The sequence below is a fragment of the Barbus barbus genome (genome assembly GCF_936440315.1).
Source record: "Barbus barbus genome assembly, chromosome: 20".
NCBI classification, from domain to species: Eukaryota; Metazoa; Chordata; class Actinopteri; order Cypriniformes; family Cyprinidae; genus Barbus; species Barbus barbus.
Window position 1 is genome coordinate 28779425 of NC_136748.1, and position 25999 is coordinate 28805423.

The 25999-nt window shown below is 34.7% G+C and overlaps 1 protein-coding gene across 1 annotated transcript in view; it reads right to left on the reverse strand.

The window, feature by feature from the left end:
• Positions 1–623: 623 nt before the first annotated feature.
• LOC306885936 (kelch-like protein 29) overlaps positions 624–25999 on the reverse strand; it is a gene marked incomplete at both ends in the record, with an annotated part of 86430 nt that continues 61054 nt past the window's right edge. Inside the window, 4 exons of the mRNA XM_079442761.1 lie at positions 624–807; positions 3347–3491; positions 11928–12121; positions 24922–25102. Of these exons, the coding sequence (XP_079298887.1) occupies positions 624–807; positions 3347–3491; positions 11928–12121; positions 24922–25102 (704 nt within the window). The remainder of the gene's footprint in view (positions 808–3346; positions 3492–11927; positions 12122–24921; positions 25103–25999) is intronic.

Below are 25999 nucleotides of genomic sequence, written 5' to 3' on the forward strand. Positions count from 1 at the left end.
ATCCAATCCATTTTACCACTTCATGAGCTCATTTTACTAACAATTGCACTGAAATCTGCAGGTACGTGCTTGTCTGATAGAGCAACAGTAACTAAGGAAGGCAGAGCTTATGGAAGCGGTCACAAGAGGTTTCAGTGCTTGTTCGACAACTTTGTCTCCCCTACGTTATTAAAAAGTGCTTTCAAACAGAGATGATGAAATAGCGATACGACTGAGTGAACCATCACATGGGTTACTGAAACCAGACGCTGTGATTTTACAGTATTGCTCAAAGAAAGAAGAATGAAAGTTATGCAAACATTAAAAAGGGGGCAATGCAAAAACCTAGTGAATTCTATAAATAAAGATAAAAAGGAATTGTGTAAAAAAGTTCAATCAGAATGGCTACAGAGCATTAAGGCTAGAGCCACGACACACATCAAGAACAGCTCTGTCAGGTGCGCTTATATTATACGAAGGCCCGTTTGCGTCCGGCAGAAAAGATCAGCTTCTACATTCTGAGTGGGTGTCAGAAAGTGAGCGAGGCTTCTGTATCAGCACTGCTAATCCTGGCCGTGTTGTGAAGGTGGGTGTCCGGTGTGCAGGAGACGGTGGAGTCGTGTTCGTCTGTGTCAGCGTCAGCGTCAGCCGCTCTGAATGTACTTCTTAATAACCACGCAGCCGTGTCTGAAGAGTGGGCAGGGCATGCTCTGCTGCAGCGTCCACACATTCGCACAGGGGTCAAAGGCCTCCATGGTTCCCAGCGCTGGACCCTCGCTGCTCACGATGCCGCCCGTCACGTAGATCTTCCCGTCCAAGACCACCGCACTGGAAAATACATTATTTCAGTATTGGCTTCTTTTTTTTTCACTTTCTGACAAACAAGAACATACACCAGAACCACCTAAACATAAAAATAAAACATTTAAAAATAAACAAATAAATTAATAATAATAAAAAAAAATTATGAAAATGACAAAAATTACAAATGAAAATGATAATAATTAAAACAAATAAGAATAATTAAAAATGTAATAAAAAAGATAACAATAACAAAAGATAATTAAAATAATTGAAAAAAATAAAACAAAGAACCGAGAACAATAAGAACAGTAACAATAATAACAAATCAGCTTATCAATATCAATACATATACAGTGGCAAATCCATAAAAATAAATAAACATGAACTTAAATTAAATTAAATAATATAAAAAAACCTTCAAAATATTTGATTTCAACTAGTTGCCAAAGCAACATTTCTCATTTTTGTTTAGTTTAATTTGAAGTACTAAAATAACTAAAATCGAGTAAACTGAAACTAATGAATAAAATATATTACAAACAGACATATAAAAAAATACATAAATTACAAAAACAAAATGACTAAAACTTTAAAGCAAAATCAGAAAATCTAATAAAATCTAATTAAAATATATATAAAAAAAGTTTTTCGATGATAACTGTCTACACTGTAGACATTTATACACTGTAAGCTAACCCAAAACTGCTAGAACATATATCTTCTAAAGCTGAGGGGTAAAAGTCTTGGCCTATCATGCTCATCTTAATGAGAAACCTTGTTCGCTGGTTCAGTTTCTGATGTGGACAGAACAAAGTACTAAAATATTCTGGCAGTGTCTAAGTTGTGAATTGCAGCAGAACCATGCAGCTCTCTCAAATTCCCACTCCTTGTTATTAGAGAAAAAAAAATCCGAATTTTGAACTACATACATAAGTGTAATGATAAAGATTATGTTCCCATATGCCGTCTTGCATAAAGGCTTGTTATTGTAAAACTGTAAACCTCCTAATCTTCTCTTTGGACCATATTCATTTCAAGCCCTTGACAGGTTTCAAAATGTTAATGCGGAAACTCATGCGAGTGTGACTGTAACTGACGTGTCGTTTTGGGAAAACATATTTGTATCGCAAATACACAGCGGAAGCGTAAAAGGTACCTGTGTGTGTTTTGGGGGGACGTGATGCACTAGCGATTGTTCGGCGGCTCATTCGTGCTTCATCTGCTGCTGAGCTAATTACTGCCTCTGCTGCGAATACCAATCAGCAGTGAAAGCAAATCGGGCCCAAAGCACGACCCTGGGGGACACCGAATAAAGTCTTAGGAGCGAGCAGGGGAGGCTTTGTGTGTAAACTGGAACACATCACTTTGACAATGTGCTTTTCTCAGCTTGATCCATCTGCATTCACTTGATGATTGTTGTTAATGCTCATTTTGTTCATTAACATTACGTAATGGTAGCAGTTATGGTGCGAGAATCACATTTTTGGGGTTATTTGAAAGCGACATCAGCAAGTATAAATGAATATGTTGCTGAGTGAATAACGACAATAACAATAAAATTAACTCAGTCAAAGCACTAAACCTAAAAACAAATGTGTTTTAGACAGCTGGAGCTAGAGCCTGTGGTGTACCATATATCACACGATTAAGAGAGGCTATAAAAACAAGCTTTAGGTACACTTTTTGACTAAAGCCTCTAAAAGAGTCTAATCTTGACAATAAATGTTTGATCTAAAAACTTCATAACTACATAAAAACCCCATGATAGATCAACAGAATCCCCTAAATGTTAGTCAAACACACTGGTGTGAATACAGAACTATAAAATTGAACAATATTGCTGAAATATTTAGGGTTTGTGAGTTTCCAGCATGAATTGCAGCATTAATAATTGATGCAGTTACTGTTGTAGGATAATTGTTTTGCTTTGTTTTTTGACTGTCACCATTCTTTGTGTTCCGGCTTAATGATGAGGTCTTCAATTTATATCCAGCTTTGCAAACGTGTCAAATATCCTTGATTTGTAAGCATAGCTGACCTTACATATTAAGTGTACTATATATCTGTATATACATTTATATTTAGTCATTTAGCAGACGCTTTTATCCAAAGCGACTTACAAATGAGGACAATAGAAGCAATCAAAATCAACAAAAGAGCAACAACATGCAGGTGCTATGACATGTATGTGCTATGGTAGTGTATGTAGGGATGTATATATATACAGTGGTGTGAAAAAGTGTTGGCCCCCTTCCTGATTTTTTTGCATGTTTGTCACACTTTAATGTTTCAGATCGTCAAACAAATTTAAATATTAATCAAAGATAACACAAGTAAATACGACATGCAGTTTTTAAATGAATGGTTTTTTTTTATGAAGGGAAAACAAAATCCAAACCCCCATGGCCCTGTGTGCAGTAAACCTCTTTTCAGCTCTATTCAAAGAACCATGAATGCACAAGACCAGTTTCAGTAGCCATGAGTAACTAGCTCTCTGACAGCTGCGAAAGCTCTCCATCCAGTTTTCTCCATGTACAGGTGGTGGTGTGTATGCTGGTCTTACCTGCAGAACTGTCTGGAGTGGTTCATGTTGGGTCCTGCTTTGATGTTTCCCTTCTCAGGGTCGTAGATGGTAGTGGCTCTGGCGTACGCTCCTCCCAGGATGAAGATATAACCATTCAGAGTCACAGCAGGGGCGTATTTGTTATCTGAACAATGGGAGAATAAAACACAAGTCACCAATTTTGGGTTTTAAAGGTCAAACGCCTAAAGGAAACCCATTTTTACCCATTTTAAAATCTGTTTCATGTCCATAAGTGAATGCACTGCATTTTGAATCACAAGCATGCATGCAAGCAGTGGCTAGAAGCAGCTGATGAAAGATTTTGTTGTTTTTTTTATCCTCAGGAATAATGTGCACGGATGAATCATTCAGAGTAAGACCAGGAACACGTATTAAAGTAAATAAGGTCAATTGGTTTTATGTTGACTTCAGATGAATGTCTTGTTAAAGGCATCGCACCTCATCAAATAAACAAGATCACGAAACCCATTGTGCAGCAGAGACGTAAACAGTAAGCATTTTACGTTTTATTTATTGAGAAAGCCAAGCAACAGCTTATTAATTTCGATAAAATACGAGTCTAACAGTAACAGCTGAGGTCATTGTGTCGACTGTCCAATTGTAAATCAATAGCCCTGTTCCAGCACATTATGTTGGCATGAATGCGGTTAACTTCTTTGATTCGAGTAATCAAGCAGGAGAAAACACATAAATAATTGATGAGTGGCAAATAATTGAATTTAATTCACATTCAACCCAGCAGCTGTGACTTCAACCTCAGCCGCTGAACAGAGACGCGAGAACACTGAGCTAATTAAATCTTGAGCCTTTTCAGATTTGGAGTGAGACCTCCCGGGAAGAACAGATATTACGGATAATGTAAAAAACAGAGAAAAGAGGAGGAAAGGTTGACAAATAATGGTCAAAAATAGAAGTGCGCATGCAGTCCATGTGCAATGGGCAATACGGATCACTAAACAAGGGAAATATTTGATCTCACTTAATCTATCAATGCTAAGCGGGGCTCTAAGCACAAGATAAATAGAAGGAGATCACTACAGTCCAAGAGTAAATTTCACAAAGCCTGTTAAGAACCAGGTCATATTTCACCCCACAGCAAAATAATACATTTTAAAATAATAATAATAATAATTTATTCATTACATTTTTGTTATATATATAAAATATGTGAATGCAGTTAACGCACTGGCCCCGCCCCCAGACATGTACGACATCTTACATTTCATAAAGTTGACTGTTGACAAATATGATGCAGGGCAACTCCGTAAATGCAGTTATGCCCTAAAATTCTAGATACCCATATTTATATCATATGATAAGCGATATCACACAAGCAGTGAGAGCTATATAAACGAGTGCACATGTGATTTTATACAACAGTTCAGTAAATAAGAAGTTAATATTGTGCTATATTTTAAACACAATATTGTGTGTTTTTGTTCAATTTTGGCAATGAAAATATTACCTAAAAAAACCACAGCAGAAATGTTGTGCTTCTCCGAGCAACACAGCCATGTTTAATTTCTGAATGAATCTGCGTTTTGAACGAATCGTGTGAACCAATGATTCAAAGCACATTCATAGAGAGAGCCGTTGCCTGCATCCCAATGTGCATACTATCCATCCTAAATTGTATGTGATATTAATAATTTTCAATACTATTTAGGGCAGATAGGGTGGATAGTATGCACAAATAGGATGCAGGGGTTTATTTCATTCCTGAATGAATCAGCCGTTTGAACGAATCGTCAATTACCGTCACCTGTTGGTAGTTTAAGTTTCTTGTTTAGAGTATAATTTCATTTATCAAAAAAGTAAATAAATACATTTTTTATAAAAATAAAAAACCTTAAAGGGATAGTTCACCAAAAATAAATAAATAAATAAATTGTCATATATTTACTCACCCTCATGTTGTTTCAAACCTGGATGACTTACTTTCTTTTGCACAACATAAAGGAAGGTATTTTGAATACTGGTAACTAAGCTGTCACTAGTGAATTTCACTGCATGAACAAAAAATACTGAGATGTTTCTCAAATTATCTTATGTTCCATACTATATGTTAGGCAATTGTAGCCTAAACATTTAACACAATAATAGCTTTAAATGATCTATATAATTTAGTTTGCAATTAATTAGATTAATCGCAGCACCCTGTAATTAATTAGATTAAAAATTTTAATCGACCGACAGCCCTAATATACACGTGCACACACACACACACACGTGTGTGTGTGTGTGTGTGTGTGTGTGTGAATTTGGCTTTCTTTGGCTTAAAATGAAATTCTTTACACTGTGACATTATTTGTGTGATAATAACCAAACACAAAAATTTATGAATTCATTAATAAATAATTTGTTTAGTATTTAAATATTTAAAATTTGCTTAATCTCCAACTATAATTATTATTGCATTATTGTAATGCAAAAATATATATTATTTAAATTGTAATTTCTGTATTATTTAAAGGAATGTTTAAATAACAGAAAATAAAATATAAAACATTGTGTATATAAAACAAATATATTTACATTGTGACATTATTTGCATGATAATAAATAAACGCAAAAAATTGTAAAGAAGTTATTATAAACTGTAAATTTCTCTATTGTATAGAGGAATGTCCTTAAATAAACACAGAAAATTTAATTAATAAAATGAGATTATTTACATTGTGACATTATCTCCACTGATAACAACATTTAAATAAATAAAGTTTTCATTATTGTAAAGCACAAAAAAAATGATTAAATAGTAATTTCTGTACTGGTTAAAGGAATGTCCTGGGTTTAGTGCATTTGCTGCTCAGTAGACAGTGATTGTGGTCTATATGTCAATTACCAAAGAAAATAGTTTTGACTCGTCAATTAAAATAAATAAATAAATAAATAATTCAGTTATTGTGTAGTAAACTCTTATGTCCTGAAATGTGACCGAGATATTTTCATGAGATTTCACTTCTACCTTTCCAGAGTTGTTTTCTGAACTTTCAGAGTTTCTTGATTGAATCTCCTTTTGGCATCAGTTCTCCGCCTGACCGCACATGTTTGAGGATGACTTTCAGCGCCCCCTATCATACCGCGTGTGTCTGCCGTGTCCTGCTGGGCAATGAAGTATCAATCTGCCGTCCTCGCTCATGTGGCACAACTACTAAATGGGGCTCTTGAAGGAATATCTCACACACAGCGGCGGCCCTTTTACAGTTAAACAAAGTTTCACACTTCCACAAATGTGGCTAAAACACCAAAGACCTTCATCTCCCCGATGCGTTTCATGGCCACAGGCGGCTCTTCTCCATGGCTGCTTTATTTACATGTTAAACACAAAACACAATACAGTACAGCGTGAGCGCGAGCCTGTCCCACAGCGTTTTCTGGCCTGTCAAACACAACAAGTGTGTCAGCGGGAGGAAGGTGTTGTCATTAACAGACAGCGAAGCTGACAATGCCGTTCCCTGCCGATAAGACGCACAGAGATGAATGACTGCAAACAGGAATATTAGGCGGATCACTGACTGTCAACGGAGAGACCGACCTCTTACTGCTGACTGACCAAATCAAGCTTTTCACAGCAGTTCTTACGTTCTTTTAGCGCTCAATGCGTCATTGCACGACCATAAGTAATTTTGTCTAATTCTCTGATTAAAATATCTAAAAATCCTTTAAAACAATGCATTTATTTCAGAAGCAACAATGCTTAAGATGTGCATTTAGAGAATGCATCTTTAACTGAAGTGCATTCATGCATATTCACATTTTGAAGTATAAAAGTTCAAAACAAGTGTTAAAAACCTGCAAGTGCAATGAGACAAAATACACTTATAATCAGTGTTTTTTGAAACTTTAAAAAGCAGATTCTTTAAGAGGTTACTTTTGCAGTGCACAAGATTGTACTAGTTATTGTGAATTTCAGGCAGTTTGTAGGGGATTTAATTGCCTTTAAAATGTCTATGTTTTATAAAACCTTTAATACAAATATGGTTCAAACATGTGATGTCGGTAAGATTTTAATTTATTTGAAAGAAGTATCTTCTGCTCACCAAGGCTGCATTTATTTGACCAAAAAATACAGTAAAATGATTAATATTGTGGAATATTTTTTACAATTAAAATATATTGTAAAGTGTCATTTATTTCTGTGACATCAAGCTGAATTTTCAGCATCATTAGTCTCACATGATCCTTCAGAAATGATTCTAATATGCTGATTTGCTGCTCAAAAAACATTTCTTAATATTATCAATGTTGAAAACAGTTGTGCTGCTTCATATTTCTTTGGAAATTTTGATTTTTTTAATTATTATTTGAACAAGTAAAGTTCAGTATAATAGCATTTATTTGAAATAGAAATCTTGTTTCATTATAAATGTCACATTTGATCAATATATATCAATACATCATTTACTGCACAAATACATCTTCAACTACTATACTGTCCTACGCTGCAATTACACAGCTATTTTATTATGCTACACAGTCATTTTAGTGCCTTTATTACTGTTGACCGTTTCCATGGCTTTATCGATCGAGTCGGAAGTCAAATAACAAGACTATGAAGACTGAGGTGCTTTGTATTTGAGCCTTTGCTTGTTCTTACACAAACACGGCTGCAATAAACATATGATCCCTGAGCAACAATGTCCACAGCCACATCAAAATCAATAAGCGCCTCACGGTTCATAGCAACATCAAAATCAATAAGCGCCAAGGCTGAGATGACGTTACCGACTGAAAGCCTCAAGAGTTCATTATCCGCCGGCGCAGGAATACCTGCAAAACTTGACATCTCCGACGACCTTTGCAGATCGCTCAAGCCCTTCACAATAATCCAAATATCATGTTTCTTCTCACATGCGGCTGGCCTTTGGAGATGATGTCAGCTGCTGGCTCTGAACTTTGAGTCACCGGCTCTAAACGCTGATGTCGTACGTGTTTGACCCTGCATGTGAGTGAACGTCTGCCATCAGCTGTGGAGTTCAATGCCAGAAGCACTCATATCTCACTCTATCTGAAGCTTCTGAAGGAGACTCATGTGACATTATACACGTTCGGTTGGTTTGGTTCCATGCAAACATCGACACTGGCTGGAGGAAGAGTTCAATGCACAAAAATGACAACTTGATCATTATTTACTCACTCTCGTGTCGCTCTGAACCTGTATGCTGTTATTACTGCTGTGGAACTAAAAAGGAGAATCTTTACACAGATCATAGCGACATCTTTCTCACGTGCTATCTAAACTCTTACTGAGAGCAATGAGAATGGAAGAAAACAATACACTGATTGTTTGTTTCTATGGTTATATTTCATGGCAAAAACATAATACAGTATATACAATACCTCCTGTATATATACAGGTAAAATCTATATATATATAAAAATTATTTATTAAGGTGTTTAAGAATAATTTTGAACAAAAACTAAATCTGGACATTTTATTAAGGGTAATAATGGAATAAAAATATCTCAAATTAGAAATATTACATTCCAATACAGTAATGTGCATCTATGAACGGAATATCACAGTGACATCCTTCCAGTTTAAAAAAGAACAAGAAAACAGCAAAAAACACCATAAAAGTAGTCCATATGACTCATGACACTTGCTTTTAATGGTCTGGTGCTGTTCAGTCATTCTGAATTCTTTTTTTTTTTAGATTCTTACTGAAAGCTCATTTTTTAATATATTGTTTATATTTACCGCTTTGATTTTCTCACAGCTTTAGAGTAAAACGTGTTTTGGAAATTATACATTTCATAAAAAAAGTTTTTTTTGTGTATTTTTAAACTTTTTGCAATAATCTGCCAAGCGTCTTCTTTAAAAAAGATATTAAATATAAGTCTGTGTTCCATAGCATTGAAGGTTTGTGACAATTTAAGTTGGAAACTTTATTTTCAGGTCTATGATGAAAAAGTGGTTAACAGGTAATAAATGCATCATAACTAGTCCATCAATATAATTTAGTACCATAAAATCCCTTAAAAATACCCAGAGGGTTAATTATAAACAAGCCCTAAAATGCACTAGGACTCTTATTTTGAAAAGCCTTCACTGTACTACTCATTAAAAAAAAATGAGGCATCTGATTTTTAACATCTGATAAACACTAAAAAGTAAACACTGTCTAAATTCATCAACAATAGATAAACAGCTATCCATTTGGCATAAATTCACTGTATTCACTGACTGTAAAGTGCTCTGAAACGCAGAGAATAGTGCTATGCAGTGCTTACATTTATTTAATGAAATCACATCCTTTTGAAGTTTAATAATAGCTCTTAAAATCATAATTAAGTCTTTTGTTACACTATTTAAATGCCATTCAAAATGCATAAAACAGAATAAACCCCTTTAAAAACCTGCCGGGACCCTGACAAATCATTAACATCTAAAAATGGACATAGATGATGAATTCTAGAGGAGAAGCATTATGTGTGACTCAGAAGTGTATGAGTCGTCTGTAAGTGTGAACGATTGTCTGTCAGGTGGCAGATCAGCCAAAAATGAGGCAGAGAAGACAATAGCTGGGAAACTGTTGAGGAAAAGCATAACACAAGAAACTAGTTACTAGCTAAGCTTGAGTTTTCATTATCAGTGCACTTCATGTTTGCAGAGACAGTATACAGTGCAGCTCCATTCACACTGACAACCGCTGGAGGATGCTGGAAATCTCATTAAAATCAAACAACTTCTGGTCAATTTGCTGCTGTAAAACACCGTCGACGTCAAAGGACTCGCTTTGCTAAAGAACACACACGCCCATTAGCTGAACCAAAAATACTCTTTTAGAGATTTCAGACTAAGCAGATACAAGCTGTTCATGCATGACTAGAAAATAAATGCTATGAACTGATTCGCTTTAAAAGAGCCTTGATTATTCATGAACTGACTTATATTAGAGTTTGCAGATACAAAAATGTGTTTAAAGAACAGCAATAAACAGCTGTAACTAGCAAAATGTATGTTTTAAACAATATTTTGTCTTTCCTATGCTTTTCAATATAAACAAAACCAAAACACACAGGGACTCTTATTTTGAAATCTCTTTGTTTTACAGTACCGTTCTAGCTGCTCATTCAAAAACATGAGGGAGATCGAATATCAACCAACATATTACAACAGAAACACCTTAATTCATCAAAAGCAGATCAATAAGCAATTGTTTTGCATAAATGCATGATATTAACCGACTGCAAACTGCTCTGAACCAGTGAGCCTGAAGAATGCAATACAGCGCCGTTTCGACTTTGAACATGCAATGCTCATATTTTTATTAATCTTTATGAACTGTTTATTGTTAGTTCATGTTAGCTTAGGCCCATTATATAATAGTAACAGATACAGTGATTTGAATGCATTGATAAATGTTAATATTAACATTTACTAAGATTAATACAGTAAATGCTTTCAAAGGTATTTTTCATTGTTAGTTAATGTTAACTAATTAGTGTTATTGTATATATTTTAACTTCAAATGTGTCTCTAAGAAAGACTCGCAGCAGTCGGGTGGATATCCAAAATAACTTATTTTAGCAACTAAAAATGGCAGATGAAGCTGGTTTCAGGGCGGTTTGAGTGGAGCTCTGTGCGCTTTTTTAAATCCACACTTATTTCTGCACTAATGGGGAAACGCTTGCTTTTCCAGCTGTAATGAAACGCCTGAGTCCTGCTCCCGCTGTGTGTCCCTCAGGGCTGCATTCGCCACCGAGATACAGGTTGAAAAAAAAGTTCCTTCCCCCTTGAGCGTCCCTCCACCCACAAGCTCAAGATCCCTGGAGCGTGTCAAAACGCCAAATACTAATGAAGTCAAATACCAGCGAAATTCCACGAAGTTACTTTCTCAGTTTCAAACCTGTCTAATGCAAAACTTTAGACATAAAATGCATCTGATGCAGGATGTGGGATTGTCCATGCATGATGTTTGAACATTTTTCTAACTAATATAGTTAATTTTATAGATGAAGTTCAGGTCTTTTTATATCGATTCTGTAAAACTATATTTCTGTACATTTATATATGCACTACTGTTCAAAAGTTTGGCTTGTTTTTTTTTACTTTTATTCTCACCAAGATTGCATTTATTGGATTAAAAATCAGTAAAATTGTGAATTATTACAATTTAAAATATCTGTTTTCTATGTAAATACATGGTAACATGTAATTTATTCCTGTGATCAAAGCTGAATTTTCAGCATCATTACTCCAGTCTTCAGTGTCACATGATCCTTCAGAAATCATTCTAATATGCTAATTTAATGCTCAATAAACATTTCTGATTATTATCAATGTTGAAAACAGTAGCGATTTTTCTGCATTCTTCGATGAATAAAAAGTCCAAAAGAACAGCATTTATTTAATCTTTTGTAATATGAATGTCTTTACTCACACTTGATTAATTAAATACATCCTTGCTGAATAAAAGTATGAATTTCTTAAAAAAAACAACTAAATTCATACAGACCCCAACACTTTTGAACAGTAGTGTATGTGCTATATAAGCTCCCATACGCAGGAGACCGCAGGTGCATAGCAGAGTTTGCAGTCGAGCGCTCTTACCGATCATGGGCGACTCAATAAAGCTCCAGGCGTTGGTTTGAGGCACATATGACTGAAGTACTCCAGCAGAGCGGCTGGCCTCGTTCACCCCTCCAAACACATAGATCTTCCCTCCACACACAGTCGCCGCTGCAGAATGGACAGGTTTGGGCAAAGGAGCCACCATCTCCCACTGGTTAGTGATGGTGTCATACCTGGGGAGAAAATGAAACACCATTTATCCCGGAGCATCAGAATTCAAAGCACCTCTTTAGACAGAATAAGGCTCTATACAATTCTGACTGCTCATATGTAGGATTAAAAGTCTTACCAACAACCCTAGCAAACACCCAAACCCGCTAAACCCTATAACAGCACTCATATTTCCAGGATAAATGACTATTAAAGTCGGCCTAAATAAAAAGACGTGGCCCATGGATCTTTAAACGATGCCCATGGCTCGTATCAATGAGTTTCCACTTCATGACTGATAAAGCATCAAGAAAATGAGAGTAATATTATGAGGGTTTGGATGATTTTTTTACTGGTCCTGGGAAAAAATAATTTATGCCAACTCTAGCATTTAAACAGAAGTACAAAGTGACTGTAAAAGATGTGCATGCTGATCATCACAAATAGTGTCCCACTCTTATTTCAAGATTTTATTTCTCCTATTTTATTATTATATATAAACACACAATATGTTATTAAATAGTTTATGCAATACGATTTAAATAATCAAATTTAAATAAATAAATAAAATAAATATTATTTTTATACATTTTAATGCATAACATTTAATTCTGCAATATATATATATTTAGCAGAATTAAATGTTATGCATTAAAATGTATACAAATAATATTTAGTTTATTTAAATTACACAGTACTTTATATATTTTATATATACATATATATATATATAATACTTTCAAAATACATACTGTATGTGTGTGCATTTATATATACATAATAAATATACTCAGTACACACAGATATATTATGTAAATCAAAACTTTTATTTTGGATGCAATATATATATTGCATATAAGTTTTGAAGTCAAAATATCACTATTGCAATATAAAAGTATTTTTATATTAATAAATATAAAATCTAATATACATACATATAAATAAATGATACTATAACAAGTAGAAAAAACAATCATGTAACCAAGCAGAAATAAATATTTTTCAAACAAAAAGGTGTAAACAATTATTTTCATACTCAGTATTTTTGTTCTCATTTTTTTCAGAAAACCAAACTTCTGGAACTGTACTCTCTACTTCTCAAGTTAATGTGTTGTGATTTAAAATAATTTTTTGCAGTTTGGCACTTTACTATGTGATCAGACAATGAAAATGAACAATACTGGATGTTGAAAATGTTTATAAACGAGTGTAAAGCTCGTGTAAAATAATTTTAAATTCTTTAACAGAAGTAGAGTGTTCATGTTTGTGCATGAAAGCCTGCGGCGCACCTGCCTGCTGCAGTCAACTCTCTATAGACATTAAGGTGAAAATACCCTGAAATATTCCTTTAATTTATGCATGTTACTGTGCTGCGGGGTTTTGCTCGTGAGATTTTTCCAGCATTTCCCTTCAGTGAGGCGAACGAGATAAACTTCTCCAGCAATCTTCCACACTCTCTGTTAAAGTGCAGCCGATAAGCGAGACTCCAGCGCAGTCTCCAAACACTTTTCTGCTCCTCCATTAAGACTCATAATGGTCTCAGTCAGCGAGCGCGACCGCGGCTCATTCCCTGCTCAATTTTCACTCTCTAACAGGCAATCTCCTGATGTCTCCCACAGGTCCTCCTGTAGAAATCAGAGTAGCATCTGAGCTGGAATCTGTGTTGCTCGGCTCCTCAGTCAAAACCCGCTGTTGTATCATTTTGCACAATCCAAATATTCTCAGTGCATCTCAAGTCTGCGAGTTTTAGTTTTACAAGAAAAGCTAGCAGTTAGAGAACAAATATGCAATTGATACAAGGTCAAATGTGTGGTTTTTTTTAATATAAAGAAGACAGATAGATAAAAAAATAGAATAGAGAGTGCTATAGTTAGAGGGTCAAATAAAGATGGAAGAGAAGCGTTTTTAGCCGTTTCTTAAAGATGGGTAAGGATTCAGCTGCTGGGATTGAGTTGGGCAGGTCATTCCACCAGATGGGAACAGTTAATGAAAAAGTCTGTGAAGGTGATTTTGTGCCTCTTTGGGATGGCACAATAATGCGTCATTCACTTGCATATATATATATATATATATATATATATATACACACATACCGTAAATGTCACTAAAATATACTGCCACTTTGCATGTGCATTTATATTGTATATTAATGTGTATTTATTTATTTATACATACATAAAATATAATGGAAGTATATGTTGTATCACTTTATATATATGTATACATATAGAAATTATATGCATTTTTCTAAGTGTATTCTATGAATTGAGATGCACCAATATGAAATTTCACAGCTGATACTGATAGCCAATCATTCAGAAAATTATAAAAAATTAAAAATTAAATTAAAAAAAGCTAATATCAATGCCGATACTGATAGTTTGGTTTTCTTAAGCTCTCCCAGCTAATGCTGTAAACTATACAGGGAAGAGGGTAACCATTAGAGGTTAAGATGAACAACATGACTATTACCGTATATTTAATGCCATTTATTTTCAAATATAAGTATACAACAGAAACGTATACAACTCGGTTGCACATAAGGAGGTTTTCTTAAAAACTTGCCATCATGATAGATTTATTCAAACATAACAGTAAATAAGTTCCCTTTACTCTCTCTCTCTCTCTCGATATGTATAGCATTACAATAATGAGAATATTGGCTTCACTGTTTTTAGACACTAACATATGCTTAACCATATTCCTCATAACCTGCTGTATTATTTTGTAGGGGCAAAGGCGTTTATCACAATCAATCTGACAAGATCAATGGGTCTTGTGTGTTTTGACTGGTTTTCAAACGTACAGCTGGACCGTACATCAGCCGTCTACCTCTCAGATGAGGGAAAGTGATTAGACCACAGCGTCCGCCGTGTATTTTAAGGGAAAACATAACGGATGGAGATGGGAAGACATTGATCAGCGGCTCCCTCCGGCAGATATACGGCCTTTACAGCAGAGCGCCGCTCATAGAGAGAGCAGACGTAACCTTGACACGGGAGCCGCTCCAGAGCTGGATGGATTATATATAGAAAGGTCTGTGGCTGGCCGTGTGTATGTGTGTGCTTTTGGCCCGGCGTGACTCTCTAATCCCGTCTCTCACTGATGGATGGATGGCGATCTGCTCCAGTAATGATGCCAGCCGCCCCTCAGGTCGCCCACCCTTAATAACCAGCAAATGATGATAGGGATGTGCACAACTACATCTTTTCAAAAGCGAGTTGTCTTCAGAAAGCCTCGTCTTATTGGTTCGTGTGGTGATGCTACAGGTTTTAGAGCATTTTCTCCATGTTTTGGTCCTCTCCGTGCTGAAGGTGCCCTGCTTTTACCAAGACTAATGGAAAGGCCATCTGTCTTTTGGGTCTCTTGTTCATTGAAGTGCTCAAGAAATGAGTTTGTTTACAGGAGTTCCTGTGTTGTAACCTTGGCCCAGTTTATCATTGTTACCCGTCTTAACGTGTTCAAACTTGCAATAGTGCTGTCACTCCAGTTAGAGGCCACATTTAATGTGCATAACTGTGATTCAACATGAAATCAGAGTTTACTGTTTACTTTCTTAAAGAGACAGTTCACCCACCACTGAAACACGTTTGTGATTTTTTTGCTGTTCCAAACCCGTAATGCTTTTTCTTCTGTGAAACCAGAGTTGCTATTGTTAATTAAACTAAAACTAAAGAAATTAAAAGTTTTCTAAATATTTATTTATTTATATTTGATGCAGTATCATTGCAGTAAATGTTGTATCCCTTTTAAAATATACAGATTTATATAAAAAAATCAAATCACATAATTGTGTGTGTGTGTGTGTAAATATATAATAATTATATCTATAAATAAAATAAATATTTAAATTAAATCTATATACCTATAATTTAAATCTGCATATTATTAAGAGATACAACTAATACGGCCTAGATACTACAGTATATATATATATATATATATATATATATATATATATATATATATATATATATATATATATATTAAATAAACAAACAAAACTAGAAACTAACAGAAAGGAGCTAATAGCTAATTAGAATTTTAAAAAAGACAAAAAAAAGGGCAAAAGTGCATAAAATTGATCAACTTTAATTAAAGATTTAACTAAATTTAAAATAAAATTAAAGCTGAAAATATAGAAAAAAAATCTTAACACAAATAACATGAGAAAAATGTATCTTCAATCTTAGAGTTACAAATAGCATGAGAGAGGTTTATCTTCATCTTCATATCTCTCAATGTTAGAATTTTACATTTTTCCGTCACACCATAGGACACATTGATACATCAACTACCCATACACACACACATACATACACACACACACACACACACACACATATATAACAAAATTATTGAGAGGGTTTTAAAAAAATCTCTCATCTCAAAAGAACAAGGAACATTTTTATGATATGGCCCCTTTCACTAATTTGAGTTTCCTGTTGGAGGCTCAGCTAAGAGGCTTTCATGGTGTTTGAGTTCTTATTAAAGTCACTGGCGCAGAGAGGAGGCCTGAGTAACTGTAGATGAAGATACGCCATCATCAGTGTCACGGGTTTGACTGACCGTCGACGGGCATCTACAGAGAACAGTCGCTGCTTCAGCACATTTTGATGTGAAATCTAACCGTCCGCTCCTCCCCATCTGCCTCGGCTGCAGGCGTGTTTGCATGCGAGGCGTCTCATGTCGCAGCTCTTGTGAGACGGCGGTCTGTTCACCGGTCACACAGAGAATTCACAGCATGTTTTACAGCACTGCGAACGCTGCGGGACCAACAGCAGCCTGCTTGCTTAAGTTGAGTCGTTTATAGACACCTCAAAGAAATATGAATGTGACTGATATTTACAGGAGCAAATGCTAATTATCCTAACCCTAACATAAAAGTTATATTAAAATAAACAAGTAAATGAGTAAATAAATAAATAAAAAGTATTATAATGACAATAAAGCATAATAATACATAAACATTTTTATTTTAATTTCACTTATTACACTTTTTATTAATATTTCTGAGTTAGCTTTTATTTTTGTTTTATTTAAATTTGTATTTTACTTTTTGAATTTTCATTTTAACTTATTTTTTAAATTATTATATTTTTTAACATTACTATTTACTAATGCAGTTTTATTAACTGCTTTGACATAACATGCATTTCAATGCAATATTTCTAATGTTCCTTTGAATTTAGTTTTTTGTCTAATATTTAAATTGTATTTTATTTCAGTGTTATTTCAGTTAGCAATTTAAAAAAATATATATTTTTGGTAACGAGCATAGAAAGTTAATTGACAATGCTAATTGTTTAAGCTGTGTAACTTTAAAAAGTATAACTGTTCTTGTTATTTGTGGAAGCAGATGCTATTTTAAATGGCTGAGAGTTAATGATATTGTATATGTACGTTTTATAGATTAGTGAAATGAAAAATAATTTCCACCTGGATTTCTCATCATAAGACAAAGAACAAAACAATACCAGCTAATTAAAGCAGAATCTGCCTCAAAGCCACATATGCTAGAAAAGTCACATGACAGCAGGTGGTTCCTCGCTAATTGCTATAATTCGTATCAGACTCCTTTTATATGAGAAAACGTGAGTCATAATCATTTTTAATTTGTTCCACAGATGTCTTTATTTATAACCGCACTTTCATCGAGCGAGTCTCTGCCTCGTATAATTAGTTCCTTCCTGTACGCGGCTGTAAAAGTCTCATTAAAGAAGAGGCAGAAGTGTCCTGATAACACTCTCCCTCCGTGTAATTAATGGTGTTCCCCAGCAGACAATGAACCGCCCGCTTCTGAGTGAATATCCGCTCGCCGTCCATCTGCTTTAACACAGCGCTGTGGACAATCAGAGTTTATCTGGAAAAACATCTACTAATACATTTAAGCCCATATTCATTATATAACTGTAACTTGAATATGTTGTGGTCAACAGCTAATATAATACAAATTGTATCTGTGTCCAAATAAATACGGACCTAACTGTACACACACACACACACATATGTATATGCAAACAAATATTGAATACACACACCCTAATGTTGTAGATGTTGGATCACTTATAAAATATGCTGATTTCTGATTTAAATTAAAATCTTTGCAATAGAGTAATGTGACTTGCTTTTGACTACAAATGAGTAATGAGCATTCTTTTCTTTTCTTGGTAACACTTTACAATAAGGTGTCATTTATTGACATTAGTTAATGTATTAACTAACATGAACAAACAATGAACAATGCATTTATTACACTATTTATTCATCTTTGTTAATGTTAGTTAATGAAAATACAGTCGTTCATTGTTTAGTCATGTTAGTTCACAGTGCATCAGCTAATGTTAACAAACACAACTTGAGATTTTGCATTATGATAATGCATTGATAATGCATTAATAAATGCTGAAATTAACATTAATAAATGTTGTAGAAGTATTGTTCATTTTTAGTTCATGTATACTAATGTTGTTAACTAATGAACCTTATTGTAAAGTGTTACCAAAAATTCTAAAAGCCTATTGAAAGTGCCTAGCAACACTGCAGCAACCTTGACAGAGGCAAACTCATATTTTCATCATAAGTGTAAAAGAATTTAAGGAAAAAATACCATTATAAATATATATGTATATTATATGCATTTGCATTGTACATGAAATGCTCAAGTATGAGCCCTGAGAGGTGGATTATGATTAAAAGATCACAGAAAATGCCTGCATTAGCAGGTCGAGAGCATTTTTGAGTCTATTTATTGACAAAATCAGCTGAATAAATTTTGCATGAATGATAAACTGATGTTAATGGAAATCAGTCCAAGGTCAATGTCTGCGATTTCCTAGAACCTGAAAAAAACCTCAATTAGACACAAGCGGAAAAGAAATCACAGGATGTCATCAGGCCGGCTTAGACAAAATTATCACTCACTGAGTGCCAAATGTGAGGAAAAAAATCACTTATAAATATGTATAAAATTCACACATCATTAGAATGTGTTAAAAGTTAATTTTAGACTTTGTCTTCAACTAACCTGCGCAAATGTCAGAACAGGAAATGATTTTATGGACACTTCTAATGTCTTTTTTTTATCTGATTCCTTTACGTCAGTGTTATTTTAGTACTTGACTATTATAGTTTATAATTAGTATTAATTGAAGATAAAGTTGTATTTTTTAAAATGTCATTTTTAGTTTATTTTATATATATGAAGGCAAGATTTATATAATAGAATAAATATTTATTTAATGTTTATTACATATGTATATATATAAATATATACAGTAAATATCATTTATATATATATATCATTATTTATTTCAAATATTTTTTTTATTGCTTTAATTTCAGCTTTCTATAACCCTGGTACACACAAACAGATGTTTTGTTTCTCCCATCTGTATGACAACACAGTTAATATCTCATCCTCTCCTACAGCAGTAAATGCAATCCTATCCAGAGATAAACAGATGTTTTCGATCGATTATGTATCTGCATTGATCCAAAAAACAGTCGGTATGATTAGTCTTTCCATGAGGCTTCATGTGCACCAAAGCAAACAAACTGCTACAGGAGTCCAACTGGAACAGACAGCCATCAAAGACGCTGAATTTCCGGAAATAAATACAGTGCTTGAGCAGCAGAGGACTGTTTTTATCATGTTTGGCCGAACCGCAGTGGTTCATTGACGCAGAGGAAACGGACGGATCAAGAGACGCCCATTAAATGCCAGCTGTGGCCTTACAAAACACGCTACGGACTTTAGAGAATAAAGACACTGCTTTGATGACGTTACAGGAGTCTATAGACTTTAGAAAGGACCTAACCACCTCAGACAGTGAGGGGGACAAGAAACAGCCAAACTGCGTGAAGCATGAGGTCAGATGGAAGTAGCGTTCAAAACGACTAGTATTAGACCTAGAATTTCCTTCACTATTCTATTTCTTTACGCTTTATTTAAAAATAAAAATGTTCAAGACATGGTTCCGGCCTTGGGATTTAATCAGGTTAGACGCTGTATTGAATTTAATGCTGAAACAAGGCTGTGATGCATATACTTAATGGCATGCACTGTATAACAGTCCTAGACAATCAAGTTTCATCAGCTGAACAATTGGTATGTTGTTAAACAGCAGTACAATCCACTGAACGCACTGTACTTCAGTCCCTCACGGCCTCGTTTTCATCCCTGTCAAAAATTACCCTGACTAAGGTCTATGGAGTGGCAAGAGACAAAGAGAGCTCCAATTAAAATAAAAATACTGTAATTTGAGACCCATCTTGTCGTTTTGGTGATCAACGGGGTCTGAAGATCTATTTCGTCGGAGTAGAAGTACGGCAGAGATAAAGGCACAGTGGCGGACAGCTCTTTAATCACATGGTGCGTTGAGTTTTCACGGTAGGACATTTTATCACAGCACGGCACAATGGGCCTCGCTTTGACTTCCTATAGACACGCTCCATTCATTTACAGCGGAAATCAAGAGCAACTACTCGTACTTTGGTCTGGTCCTCTGGGAAACCATTCAAAGATGTTCATGAAACCAAAAGCATTACAAAACCAAATGATTAGAATTATGAAAAAAAAACAAAAAAACATGCCCCATACCATCATTATTATTTTTCAAAATTCAGGGTCAGGGATTTTGACTTTTTAAGATTTTTTCATTTTAAGCCTCCTCTGCTCACCAAGGCTGCATTTATTTGAGCAAAAATATACCAAAATCAGTAATGTTGGGAAATATTATTACAATTTCGAATAAGTGCTTTCTATGTGGATATATTTTAAAATGTAATTTATTCCTGTGATGCAAAGCTAAATTTTAAGCATAATTACTCCAGTCTTCAGTGTCACATGATCCTTCAGAAATCATTCTAATATACTGATTTACTGCTCAAGAAACATTTCTGATTATTATCAGTGACAAAAACAGTTGTGCTGCATATTTCTGTGGAAATTGTAATACAGTTTTTAGGGTGCTTTGAGGAATAGATTTTTTTTTTTTTTTTTTTTTAAACATTAACATCTTTGCTGTTATTTTAATCAATTTAATGTGTCCTTGCTGAATAAAATTTAATTCTTTAAAAATAAAATTTATTTAATAATAAAAAAGAATAAATGAAAATAAAACAATATGTATTTAAATACAAATAATTAAAGAATAAATGAAAGTAAGTTAAAATAATAAAAAATAAATTAAAAATAATACAAGATAAAATATAAAATACAATTTTTGATTTGTAGTGTAATTAACCATAATTGTTGTTGTTTTTTTTCTTCTTTGGATTAACATGCCCTGCTGAATCATTCACATTAAGACCAGGAATGTGTATAAGTAAAGTAAATAGAGTTTTTTTTAATTTAATGCCGACTTTATAGCATATACTTGGTGATCCATGTTGATGGTGTTTTTAGCTGAATAGCGATAATCAAAACAATATTTCCTTTTTGGTTAATGATTACATAATGTATGCATTATATCGGAGCACATTCAAGTTCAGATTTAGTGCTTTAATTGGAGCAGTTGTGCATTTGGCTTGAGCGAGCATCAAGCAGCATTGTGAGAGCGCCAAAGTCATGACTGCATGACACCGAGAAAATAAACTCCCTAGAGCCGCTGCTCACCCCTCTGCCCCTCGTTTTCACTTCCGCTCCTACAGTTATTTCAGAGCTAAAGACATGGAACGACAACTCAAAGTACGAGACTGTGGCTTTACAACCGGAGTCCATCATCAAAGAGCAATTAAACAGTAAGTGTTGCTGATTGGGAACGGGGCACGCCATCAGAATAATCAGCATCCTCTTGCTGGACTCGAGGGGTGTGGTATTTCAAGGCTGTGAAAGGTTAGGAGATGCCCGGCGAGAGCACGTCATCGGCCACCGCGATTAGCACCAGGATTCAGTGCACAAATATTACATTTGATAAGCCGGTGTAAACATGTGGTGCAGATAAACAAGCTGTGTTTGTGTATAATGCTGTCAAAATGAGAATTCCTTTGCCCACTAAATACAGCTGTTTCAACACAAGCAGTCTGCCATGGAGCTCGACTTATATTTCACAAAAATTGCAATGATTTTGTACTCGCTAAAATGCTTTAAAAATGCATGCAACATTTAATGTAAATACAATGGGGATGTTTAGCAGTGGCCGGAAACTTGATGCCAGACTTTTTTTTTAGCATGAAAAAATGCTTCCTAATCTTAATTATTAACAAAAATAATACAATGCTTAAGATATTATCTACAACATAGGGCTGGGTGATAAATCGATTTTATCGATTAAATCGAATGTGTAGTTTACGTCGACTTGTTTGAATGAAAATCGGTTTTCTCTAACATCCGCTGACGCTCCCCTCTGGGCTTCCGTATTTCCGAATGGGCTCAGCCCTCCCCCATGCGTTTGCCATATAGGGTTGGGCCGATAGACGATGCTACTGTCCATCGCCGATGACTGATAGACAATGTTATCCCCCCCCCCCCCCAATCCGCCGCATCCCAATACCGTGAACGGAAAGAAAATGAGGTGTACTACGGAACTCCTTAAAGGGAATAAATACGAGATGGGAGGAAAATATATATTTCAATACTTTCTCTCGCAGTTTTATCATTAGGTAATCATACTGTATACAAAATTGCAGGCATCAGGGAGCCGCTATTATGCCTGGCATTGAAAATGCTTTTGATTGCACGATCGCTTTTTAGTTTCACTTTCACTTTCAAGATTCATGATCGCACCGCTCTGTTTATACTATGGAGCGGCAGTACTTAACTACACATTATACAAGATCAGCTGTCAGTGGTGCTCAGGATCTGCAAATCATTCGTCATTATCCCGCCAAAAAAAAAAAAAACTACAGTCACTGGTATTTAATGCTGTAGAATGTTTTGCCCTACTACAACATATGATTTTTGAATTGATTGGATGGTAAAAAGTTTTTTTTTTTTTAGACATTATGGATGAATCAACCTTGATATCAGGTTCAATACTGTGGTAATGTATTTGTACTTGTTATAATGCTCTAAGATTGAAGAATACATGCAATATTCATTGTAAATTAAATAGAGACACTCAACAGTGGTTGGCAACTATGCAAATATTTATTTCATGGCATTAAAAAATTATTAAATAACACCCAAATAAATACTTGCATAAAGTTACCAGTCACTGCTGAGCATCATTTTTTCTCACTAAACTTGCAATAACTTAAAAAAAAAAAATCATACTTGACAATTAGAGAGGTGTGTATATACTCAATTCCAAAACCTACTGCGCTGCATCCAAAGGGAGAGTTTTAAAACACACTCCAAAACATAATCTGCAGCAATATGATGACTTCTGAGATGCCCGTTCAGCCAAAATCGAACAAAAACATCACAAATATCCTAAGGGGAGAATGCAATCCCAGAATGCATTGCAACAAGCTTTTATCTATATTCTAGGTGCTTATTATTTACATTTGGCTTCTTTTAGGCTCATTAGTCATCAAATCCTCTGGAAACTCCACAGATGTTATGAAGGCTTTAAATCTCACCGAGCACCAGAGCAACTCACAGATCAGAGTTTCAAATCATCTCAAGTTTACTTGAGTTCTGACGTGACCAGGCAGCTGTCTATGTAGACAGTTTACAGCAAGGCAACTCACTGAAAAACGGAGCCATAAAAAATAAGAGCGAATCGATGACAAACAGCAAAAGCACCTTGCAGCTTTGAGACGCGGACTGACTGAAGACATCATGTGATCGCAGTACATGTCATGCTTATGAGCGTGAAACTGCAGGCAAGATGGATGGTGGGGAGTCAGTGGGGTGCAGTGGGTGGTCGCTCTCTCACACAAGCCCACTAACAAACCTCCATCTCCTGTCAATCAGACCGAGTCTCAGCGGACCGCTCATGAGTCTCATTCATACTGCACACAACAATGGGAAATGATCGGTTCCAATCTGATTATCTGGCTTTAATACACTTTCAGCGTTTACAGGCTTTCTTTTTGTAGAAAACCATCATGATACTGATGACATCAACTTGTTTGCATGATTTTGCCTTTTTACAAAAAGCTGTTGAATTCAATATACTGGATAACTTTTCAACAGAATGCAATATATTATCAAACTCAAAAATGCAAAAAAACAAATATATATATATAATTTTACATGTCAGTCAGACAGCCATCTGAGGGCATATTTTTATGATTTTTACCCTTTTTAAAAAAAAGTCCTGTTATTTTTATATATATATAAAAAAAAAAAGTTTGACTAATGTAAGTTTATTTTTTCGTCAGAATAAGCCACACTGTGAAGCTCAGCTTTATGCTGATAGTCAAAAGTCTGGCTTCACAAGTCCAGAATAAAGAGCCGACGAGACTAGAATGAACCGACAGAAGCAGTGAGATGGAAACTGGATGTTAGTGCCAGAAGAACGAATACAAATTGATTCTTCATGTCATAAGAGTGATTCTGCATGAAGAAATGAGTATATTTCAATATTCCCAACTACAAAACGGTTTTCAAATGCCAATATGGTTTGTGTTTACAGCATCATCCCTTGTTGTTTTAACATTCCATTCCTTTTAAAGCTACTGACTGTGTCACGACCTCAGTGTAACGGTCGATTATAGCTCCAGTCCACGGCAGCGACGAAACCCGATCCAATCTCCTCCATGCATCTGTGCCACAGTCACCTGCCAGCAAAATACTCCCTCCATACTTCAGCACAGATCCAATTATCAGATTGGCTTCCAGCACAGAAAGAGCTGACCACACGCTTATCTGACATGCCTAATGGCTTCCAATCAAATGTTTAATTCAAACAGCAGCTTTATTGCATGGTACCTTTCCACATTATCCAGGTTCCCGGCCACTCCGAGTCCTCCGATGGTGTAAAGCTTGCCGTCGTACACCACGCTGTTGTGCCGGCACCGCGGGACTGTCATCCGAGACACCAGATTCCAATTATCCAGCAGGGACATGTAGCACCACACGTCTGCCAGCGTGACTCCAGACTCAATGCCTCCTAAAGAGGGTACAAGCCCAAACAAATGAGTGCTGAAGTCTCCATTTACACCCTCCAACATCACACCTCTGTTAATACACAGCTCATGAAAAGACAGAAACACATAAAACAGCACAAACATCTCCCTCTCTCAAGGATTCAGCTTTAGTTGCTTCCAGAAATGAGTATCAGTGTCCATTTTTGTTTAGGTTAGAGAGACAGACAGATATTTCTAAATAAACGTCTAACAATTTTTTTTTTCAGATCTAATTATACAATACATCGCTATTAATTTAATATTTTTATATCAATATTTATATAATATAAACAAATCAATGCAACTTTATATTTTTTATTTTATATATATATATATATATATATATATATATATATATATATATATATATATATATATCTTTTGTGTGATTCTATATATATATATATTTCTCTTATAAAATAAAGTGAAAAAATTACAATTATTAATTTATTCAATCAGTATATAAAAATGTATGTACATAAATACATTTGTTTTATTTTGTAAAAAAAAAAAAAAACTATATAAAATGTCTCCTGTTTGATGTGCTCGTAAAGACGTTCTGCGACTGAATAAATGAGACCGAATTAGCAATTATGAGTAAATAATTTTAACGCGTTAATCTGAAAACAATTAATCGCCTGCGTTAACACGCTAATTTTGACAGCAATAATATATATATATATATATATATATATATATATATATATATATATATATATATATATATATATATATATATATATATATATATATATATATATATATATATATATATATATATTCATTTTATAAAAATCTATTTTTCAAATTTAAATAAAAAAAATTATATAAAAGTAAACCAATACATCTTCACATCTTTAATACAACTCTTTAAATATTTT